Raw genomic sequence first — 10,000 nt, forward strand, 5'->3', positions numbered from 1 at the left:
AATCAGTTTAAATGAGATAAGATCAAACTTGATCTAAATCCAGGTGTTACAGAAGTGTGGCACAGGAAACAGGAAATACAATTAAAGATCAATTAAAGATACAAATGTTTCATCAATGTGCCGCATGAAGAGTTCAACACAATGTGCTACACTATAATCCAGTCTGGTCTAATGGGAGCCATGGTGAAATGTACAGTATATAAATACATAAATATACATTAATATAACTCAGTACAGTGATGTGGGGGGGGTTTGCTGGGACACAAACATTTAACAGCACAATATAGAATTGATAACCAATACACATCAAACATCACAGAGCAGAGCTGTGATTGGTCAACAGGAGTCACAGTTGATAATTAACAAATTTAACTTTCATACACACTGCATGCAGCAAACTGTTGACCCCTGACCTCCAGTCTCACCCCTTTCATTTACACACACACACACACACACACACACACACACACACACACACACACACACACACAGGGCTTTGTTTGGTGGGGGGGGCTGAAGGATGACTGATGATTGTGAAAAAAGAGCCCCCGTCTGTCTGTTAACACCCATAAACCACCAATCTGTCAGCCTTGTACGTGTGTGTGTGTGTGTGTGTGTGTGTGTGTGTGTGTGTGTGTGTGTGTGTGTGTGTGTGTGTGTGTGAGACATCCGTGACCAATCAAGACGAGCCACAGGCTTCCCAACTGCTGTCTCTTGAGATGGTCCAGTGGATGGCCAATATGTCACACACACACACACACACACACACACACACACACACACACACACACACACACACACACACACACACACACACACAATGATGGTGGTGTGTGTGTGCAGCAGATGCGTCTCAGCATTGATGAGTCTTATGTCAGATCCAAACCCTGGTTTAGGATCAGGATCCACTCCGATAAACGATGATGAAAAGAAAAAGAATGGTGTGTTTGTGTGTTATTAAGCCCTGTTCACACATAGATGATGTCATTATGCTGCTGAACCTTTCAGGCTGCTGAGTTTCAGTATTCATACCTACGTGCCATCTCACCCTTTGTTCTGATTCAAACGGCCCGGACGGGACAGACGAGACAAGGGACAGACAGACGGGAAAAGGGACAGACAGGTCAAGGGACAGACAAGAAAAGGGACAGACGGCACAGACGAAAACAAGGGACAGAGGGAACAGACGAGACAAGGGACAGAGGGGACAGGCGACAAGGAGGAGTTTAATCTTCAACCGGAGACAAATGTTTTCTATTTGAATCAGAACGTCACATTGGAAACATGAATAAGCGGTGGAGCTTTGTTCTGATCCACACAGCTGGAGGTCTGAAACAATCAGTCCACCCATTAAGATGCGTCATCAGTGGAGGCTTGTGATTGGTTCGCTCGTGGTGTCTGTGTCAGAGGGGCGTAACCGTGCCGACACATTTCCTTCACTGGTTCACACAGACCAAGTATCCAGCATTGTTACTGGATCAGTCATTTGACCATTCACACATGCTGGAACCAAGCCAGCATCATGCTCAACGCACACACACAGGCACACACACACACACACACACACACACACACACACACTGTTAGCACTTTGCAGTCACTGACTGACCTGATCCTGGATATGTCTCTCTCTTCTCTCTCTCCCGTCTCTCCCTCTTTGTCTCTCCTCTTTCTCTATCATGTCTCTCTGTCTCGCCTGTGTTTCCTGTTTTTCCCTCCCTATCTCTTCCTCTTTTCCTCTCTGCCGTCTTTCTGTCTCTCTCTCTCCCCTCTCTTTCTGTCTCTCTCTCTCTCACCTCTCTCTTTATTGGAGGACGTGCAGATGTTTACCTGTGAAATCTGACGTAGAGGATAAAAGAGAAGATTTAACAGACACTGATAGCATCAAACTGCAGGACACTGAGGACAAGGACACACTGATTAACTGCCTGTGTGTGTGAAGGCTGGAGTGAGGGGAGAGAGAGAGAGAGAGAGAGAGGGAGAGGGGGAGAGAGAGAGAGAGGAGAATCAATAAAAATGAAAGAAGGAAGGAATGGACCATTCTTTTCTTATACTCAGTGATGATGTCCCCTGCATATGCAGACACATTTCTGTGATTGTATCTTTCCATTTCATTGTGGAAGCCATTTTGAAGCACAACATACCTGGTCCCTCTCAGCGTTACTGTACAGAACCTCCATCCAGAGTTAAGGTCCCTAGAGGGTCGGATCCTGGTGTATGATGTGACCCATGACCTCACTTAATCAGAAGATATAAGGATGTTGTGTTGAAGAAATGGGCAGCCAGTGCTTCACTTCAGTCTGGTCTCAGGTTTCGACCTGAGCCAGGCTCTCCTTGAAGAACCTCCACGGGTGACTTGCCATTGTGTTCTTTGAACTCGAGGGTTAATTCTTGGAGCTTTACCAGTGTTGCGGCCCAGAGCTTCTTTGAGGTTCTGTGGAGTTCCATGTTTTTCCATCTCTCTGTTTGCAGACTTTCAGTTCTCTGTCCTCTGTCTGCTCCCCTGCAGAGATCTGTCTTGAGCAGGACAATCATCTACCAACATCAACAGGATCTGTCAGTTCCTCTCCTGTTGTTTCTGTTCTGGCCCTTTAATTTAGGTGGGGTCAGCTAGTGTTGCCCGTTTGGGTTTAAGGATTACAATATGACCATCAGTCATCAGTTTCTGGTCTTTTTTAATGCAGAGTTTGTGCTGCTGGCAGATTTGCATGATTCCTTTTAACAAACTTTTTTACCATTGCTGGATGTACAACTTTATGATCAGAGCCAGGCTTTAAACCGGCCCATGCTTGAGACTGGCCCAGGCTTTAGACTGACCCAGGCTTGAGACTGGCCCAGGCTTTAGACTGACCCTAACCCTAACCCTAACTGATTCTTTTGTCTGTGGGAAAATAAACTTTAATCTTATCTTATCTCTTATGCGCACAGTTGTGTGTTTGTTGTACGTTGTGATGTCGCCCTTGTGTATTCAGACTGCATGTTGGGTTTTTTCCTCCTGTGTTTTTAATGTCATACATGGTGTTTGTAGCGCCCCCTGAGCCTGAAATAAACATTATATATCAGAAATCCACACGTATAATGAATGAAGTCCTGTGGTCAGATCCTGACTGACCCCTAGTGGGATCAGAGCTCATTATACGCATTACAACAAGAAACGGCAAGGCACTACAGGATGAGAGTTCAATTTCCCTTGGAGAGCTCACTCATCTTTGCTCTGGGTTTAGGATTTAGAGGTTTCCTTAAGAGTTTTAGAAAAGGCTTTGTGCTGAATGTGATCTTCTGCTTCTCCTGCAGCCTCAGTCACCTCCTCGTCCTCGTCCTCCTCTTCATATCTTGGCGGTTTTGTGGACTTGGCCTTCTCACAGGAGCCTCAGGACACTGTGACAGTTCGAGGCGGCGTGCTGCAGCTTGACTGCCAGGCTCATTGTTCGGACGTGGCGCTGGCTCCGCCCTCCATCACGTGGCGTAAGGACGGCGTTCTGCTGAGTTCTGTGGTTGACGAACGCCGGCGGCAGCTTGCCAACGGCACACTGCTGGTGCACAACGTGATGCATTCAAGACACCACCGGCCTGATGAAGGCGAGTACCAGTGCCTAGCAACGCTGGACGGACTTGGCAGCATCGTGAGCCGCACGGCCAGAGTCACCGTGGCTGGTAAGACTTCTTGCTTCTGCTTCTTCTATTCTGCTTATATCTTGCTTTTACTGACTGTTCTGCTTCTATCATGCTTCTAGTGCTTCTACTCCGTTTCTATCCAGTGTACCTCTGCATTCTGCTAAAGCCTTTACACATTAAACATTTTACCTCTACTTCCAGTCTTTGTGCTAAACTAGGCTAACAGTGTGGGTACAAGCGACATCATGAAGATGCCAGCAGGAGAGTTAGGGTTAGGGTTAGAGAGAGAGTTTTGTCCCTGTATTTGTTTCTGTAGCAATTTGACCTGACCTTGATAGTCACAACAGTAACACACACAGACACATACACACACACACACACACACTGTATATATTGTGGAACCTTTCATATTACCAGCCTACGTTGACTGTAATGAGAGAGAGCAAGAGACACAGAGAGAGAGATGGAGAGCGAGAGAATTGAATAGCTGTGTGTGTGTGTGTGTGTGTGTGTGTGTGTGTGTGTGTGTGTGTGTGTTTAGAACCATAATGATTCTTGTTGACTCATAAATTCATCAAAGTGACATTTTGAAGAGTCAGCAGTAGTTAAGAGTCCGAGTGTCCTTGAATGCACCAGCAGGGGGCGTTTCCAGAACATTCTGCAGAAGAAAGGAGAACGGAAAACCTGAGACAGACTCTCTGTGACTGCGATGGCTTCACAGGATAGATGAGCTGAAAGCAGAATGTGTCTCTGGTTACCAGCTAAACCTCATGATGATCTATCTTTAATTGTTCCCTCTGCTCGTCTCCTCTGTAACTTCATACAGACCATTAAAGGTCCCATATTATGCTCAACACCAGCATTATTCCATGTAGTCCATTTTTTCAGGTGGTTTTTATCTCTTCACTCTTGTGGGTCGTCTATACGAGTTGTTTGGGAGGGTCTCATTATGGGGGATAGTCTCTGTCCTTCCATCCTTATACTTAATGTTTGGTCTGGAGTCCACTGATTAAGGACGACTGTTCCACTTCTCCTACATTGTTTTTTTTACTCAAATTAAAACAACCAAATGTCACATAAAATGTCTCCCTTTGCTTTAGAGGCCACAACACAACAAATCCTGTACTTCTTCCAACAGCTCCATCATAATTGTTTGCTGTTCAGAAATCCTTTCTTCTTCCTATATTCTTCCTATATACAGTTGAGTGACTCCTCAGCTTCCTCATCTGTAACTGCACCAGTTCTCCTTGGTGGCATCTTGCTTGCTTCACTGTCTCAGTACCACATCCGTTGTGGATGCTAGGCATTCCTATTTCGACTCTTACTGCTGTTAGCCGCAGTTACCTGGCTGTAGCTCCGCTCAGTGACCTTGTAGCAGGCGTGTATTTGTTATTTATTTCCTATCTGGGCCCCCACATATCCCCACATACCCCGGGGTCCCTATGTATCCCCACATACCCCATGATCACAATGAATTCCACGTGCCCCACGGCTCCCAGGGACTGTAGATACAAAGAGAGTGTAGTTACAGGTCTTATAGGTTACTTTGGTCAAATGAAGGAAGACCTTGTCTCAACAAGCAGAAGAAGAACATAAAAGAACAACATTTCTTTTACTCAGGTACAACAGTTTCATGATGGTTCTATCTGTTGTGTTCTGAATCTTCAAGCCGGCAAGAAGGACTCCAAGTTGAGAGAGGTCACAATTAAGCTATTTATTAAGTAAATGAGATAAAAGGTGTGATACAGACATTACATTACAATCATTTGGCAGACGCTTTTATCCAAAGCGACTTACATTACATTATATTACCACCCTTCGCAGAGGGGGGAGCAATTGAGGGTTCGGTGCCTTGCTCAGGGGCACCTCGGCAGGGACTCGAACCGGCAACCCTCCGGTTCTTCAGCGGAAGCTCTACCCACTTGACTACTGCCTCCTATTACTCAGCAGAGGCAAGTGCTTCGGTGGTTCATAGACTGCAACCAGTTAGCTATCTACATGTCCGCACTAGAGTCCCAAACTCAGGATAAACCTGCAATATAAACTGTTCAAAAAGTGGGTGTGTCTCCTCCTTTGTGATGGTTTCTGGTTGGTGGTCCCTGGCGAGTCCCCTCCTCTTGGCACACCCCTCTTCATGCATCCTGAACATTGCAGATGATGATAGTGATAGTGGCATCTTCCCCATATTGATTATTCAATCCCCACTTCTTCCAGTTCTTCCAGTCCAATGATCACATCCTGCAATAACCCTGATATTATGCGCAGGGTTATGTGCATTCAGTCCTCTGACTCACTCATTGATCCTGAAAACCTCTGGACTTGATATAGCTGTCCTTTAATAGACGTCCCACTCAACAACCCAGTGCTCTATATTGTCTCCCACTGTCCACTCATACTATCTGACTCATCATGTGAACTTCAAACCTCCTTGCTGTGGACAGAAGCATCTGATCTTGTCAGTCATAGATCACCTTAGTTGCTGAGCTTCCTGTTGTCAGAATCTCTCTCTTTCTGTGTCAGGAGGCTTCTCTGTATCCATTACATTACATTACATTACTCATAACTGTGTGCAGTTTGAACGCTGTAAGGTTTACTGTAGTTCTGATCATGTGACCCCTCTCCTTCCCGGTTCTCTTTCAGGTCCTCTAAAGTTGGTGGTCCCCACAGAGTCTGTGTCCTCATATCTTGGGGATACGGCCTTGCTGCGCTGCGAGGTCTCTGGTGAACCGATGCCCAACGTTCGTTGGCAGAAGAACCGGGAGGATGTCCTGCTGACATATGAGCCTGAGGCGCGGCTGGCGGTCCTGCCCTCGGGGTCCTTGCAGGTCAGCCAGGTTCAGCCTCCGGACTCTGCCACGTATCGGTGCCTGGCTGACAACCCCAGCAGCACCAGGACGGGGACAGACGCTGAGCTGCGAGTGCTACCAGGTGACCAATCAGATCATCGTTTGTCTAAATGTGAAATTAATCATTTCCTTTTGCATCCAGTTTAATCGTCCTGACTCTTTATAGTGGACATTAAAACAGGAAGGAGATGACGATGTTGAAAGGGGGTATGTATTAGACATTATCCAAACAGCTAACCAAGACAAACCAGGAGGATCTGTGGTGTCTGGCAGCAGAAGCAGAGGTCATGACAGTAGACGCTCCCCTGCAGACAGCACAGAGTTCAGTGAATTGTGATGCAATATTTGTCACAGGAATCAACATTTTGAAACAGTTTATTGCTTCATATTGTGTTATGTGTGTTATTGTGTCATCAGTGTTACAGGCTAGGTAGAGCGTCTTGTGTGCAGAAGAGTGAGAAAAAATTATTTGTCGAATTGAGTTCAAATCTGTAGTAACACAATATTTTTAATGGTAAATTAAAATCATGTTTTTTTCTTTTTGTCTCACTGAAATGAAACCAAATAAAAAATAAAATGGTGTGAAATGTGCCGGAGCCCAGCGGGGGTTCGACTCCACTCCATCACTCAGATTGCAGGTTCATCCGCACAGTCCTACTTAATCATCTAATCAAAGCTTCCTGTGTGGGCTCCCAGCGGGGCTCCTGGGGCCAAGCTTTGACCTTCAGGAGGAGGATCACTTGCACTTCTCATCACATCATTCCTCCTCACCGCTGACACAGATCCTGTCTGTCTGTCTATCTGTCTGTCTGTCTGTCTGTCTCTCTCTCAGAGCCTGGCCTGAGCAGGACCCTGCACTTCCTCCAGCGTCCCTCTACTCTAACGGCTCTGCTCGGATCTATTGCTGTTCTGGAATGTTCCGCGTCGGGATACCCAACTCCCATCATCACATGGAGAAGAGGAGAGGAGCGCATTCAGAGCTGGTCTGTCTGTCTGTCTGTCTGTCTGTCTGTCTGTCTGTTGTAGTTGTTCACCTGGGGGGGGGGGGCAGCTCATCACAATCCAAACAAAGCACAGTGAAGTGGGACAAATCTCACATGATATAGAAAAACATCTTCTCCTAGGGCTCAATGCAACAAGGGAATTGCGTCTACACAGAGAAGAAGAAGGGAGGAACATGACATCACACCTCGTGGAAGGAGTTTTGTTTCTGTTCGTTTGAATGCTGAAATTGCTGTTTCTCAGCAGTGTTAAGACCTTCTTCCTCTAAGCTTTGTTCAGTCACGTCCAGGACACTGGGTCTCCTGCCGTACAGTAACTGGAGGTCATCATGATTATGGTCGTCCTCACGAAACATCAAACATTTCAGTGTTTTATTAAACCTCTTCATCAGCCTCCGTTTCTGGATGGCCTTGATGGATCAGATCCCAAATGGAGGAGCAATGAAGAAACCTCAGTCTCACTGCAGGGGAAGATCAATAAATCAGTGACTGATTGATAATTAAAGGCAGCCTGTAAAGGCACAGAACCCAAAACTGCTGAAGAAACTCAGACCATCTACGTTAACATCTCTCACATAGATCCACACACATAGATCCTGGCAGAATGCTGTTGAAGCTTTCAGGCTCTGGTGATCTTCAGAACTCCCATATGTAGCTACGTGTTGGGATCATGATGTCATGGGTCAGACGGGGCTGATGGCCATCATGCAACAGTATGGTTGCCAAGTGCCAACAAACATGTCGGTGGAGGATCTGCCGTTCTTCAACGGAAGACAAATGTTTTTCATAATCTAATTAAATTCAGAGCTCAGCTGGTTGTCAGACTGACAGAAGCTCCGTCAGCAGCGGAGGCTTGTGATTGGTGAGCTAGCTCCATGTGAAAGCGTCTTTGGTCAGAGGGGCGTAACCGTGCAGATACATTTCCTTCTTCCTTTACACACACAGACCCATGCCAGCAGATAAGTCATGTGACCATTCACACATGTGTCTCCCTGCCTGTCTACATGGGGCATGTGTCTCCCTGCCTGTCTGTCCACCTGGCTGTCTGTCTGATGTTTAGGCCACCTGACTTATTTGTTTCTGCCACCTCTTATTACCCTTCTCTCTTTCCTTATCTAACAGGAACAGGAAGTACTCTCTGCTGGCAGGAAGTAATCTGGTGATCAGCAGTGTGACTGATGATGATTCAGGCTCTTACAGCTGCTCAGCATCCAACAGAAACCAGAACATCACAGCACACTCACAGCTCAGAGTGCTTGGTGAGACACACACACACACACACACACACACACACACACACGCACACACACACACACACACACACACACACACACACACACACACACACACACACACACACACACACACACACGTACACGTACATGCTCTGCTGCTTCCAAAATGGGAGACAGGAACTATGCAGGAATGTTTCTCTGTTTCCCACCAAGGAATGAAAAATTGTAGCTGCTTTTTGGCCTAAAAAGTTGTTTGTTTCTGAGCTGCTAACCAACTTTTTAGGCGTTTTATGTGTGTGTGTGTGTGTGTGTGTGTGTGTAGGGGCCCCTGGTGGCTGTGTAGAGATTAAAGGAAATCGTTATCTCTTAATTTGAGTGTTACAGCTGTGATAAAGTTACACATTCACCTAATGACTTATTGATGCTGTGGATGAGTCACACTTACAAACAGCACTCGCTCTCTTTATCTCCTCTCCCACTCAGGCGTCTTTCTTTCTTTCTTTCTTTCTTTCTTTCTTTCTTGCTAATTCCATCTTCTCTCTTGCTTTCTTTTCCTTCCTTCTCCCGTTTTGGAAGTGGTAGAGTGTGTACGTCATTGTGTTTGGGAGTGTGTTTGTGTTGACTGAGGTGGTCAACAGGAAGTGAACCGCCCCCACATGTGTCCAGGTTGTTGCGGCAACAATGACAGCAGTGTGTTTGTGTGTTTTAATGCAGTACCTCCTCAGTTCCTCAACTATCCCACCAACACATTCGCCTACGAAGCGACGGACATTGAGCTGGAATGCGCTGTGACAGGAAGTCCTCCACTGAATGTCCGCTGGATGAAGAACGGAGAGGAAGTCATCCCGAGCGACTACTTCCAGATCGTGGTTAGAATGCAAACCGGTCCTTAAGAATAAAATAAAAGTTAATAAGATGATGAAGATACTTTCTGTATATTTGCATGTATGTAACATGATGCATGTGTGTGTGTCACTGTGTTCAGGATGGCAGTAACCTGCAGATTCTGGGTTTGGTGAAGTCTGATGAAGGATTTTATCAGTGTGTGGCTGAAAATGCAGCAGGAAGCTCACAGGCCCTCGCTCAGTTGCTGCTCCGAGAGCCAGGTACACACACACACACAGACACACACACACACACACACACACGCACACACACACACACACACACACACACACACACACACACACGCACACGCACAGGCACAGGCACACGCACACGCACACACACACACACACACACACACACACACACACAGACACACAGACACACGCACACACACACACACACACACACACACACA

General features: G+C 46.4%; 1 protein-coding gene across 1 annotated transcript in view; it reads left to right on the forward strand.

Annotated features, from left to right (window-relative positions):
- Positions 1–10,000, forward strand: part of dcc (DCC netrin 1 receptor) — a 38,896-nt gene that overhangs the window by 5,222 nt on the left and 23,674 nt on the right. Inside the window, exons 2-7 of the mRNA XM_076137373.1 lie at positions 3,295–3,654; positions 6,256–6,543; positions 7,294–7,444; positions 8,585–8,721; positions 9,412–9,566; positions 9,683–9,803. Coding sequence (XP_075993488.1) covers positions 3,295–3,654; positions 6,256–6,543; positions 7,294–7,444; positions 8,585–8,721; positions 9,412–9,566; positions 9,683–9,803 — 1,212 coding nt within the window. The remainder of the gene's footprint in view (positions 1–3,294; positions 3,655–6,255; positions 6,544–7,293; positions 7,445–8,584; positions 8,722–9,411; positions 9,567–9,682; positions 9,804–10,000) is intronic.

This window comes from Genypterus blacodes, unplaced genomic scaffold (assembly GCF_046128005.1).
Source record: "Genypterus blacodes isolate CSIRO-AG114 ecotype Tasmania unplaced genomic scaffold, CSIRO-AGI_Gbla_v1 ptg000305l_1, whole genome shotgun sequence".
In the NCBI taxonomy this organism is placed as follows: domain Eukaryota; kingdom Metazoa; phylum Chordata; class Actinopteri; order Ophidiiformes; family Ophidiidae; genus Genypterus; species Genypterus blacodes.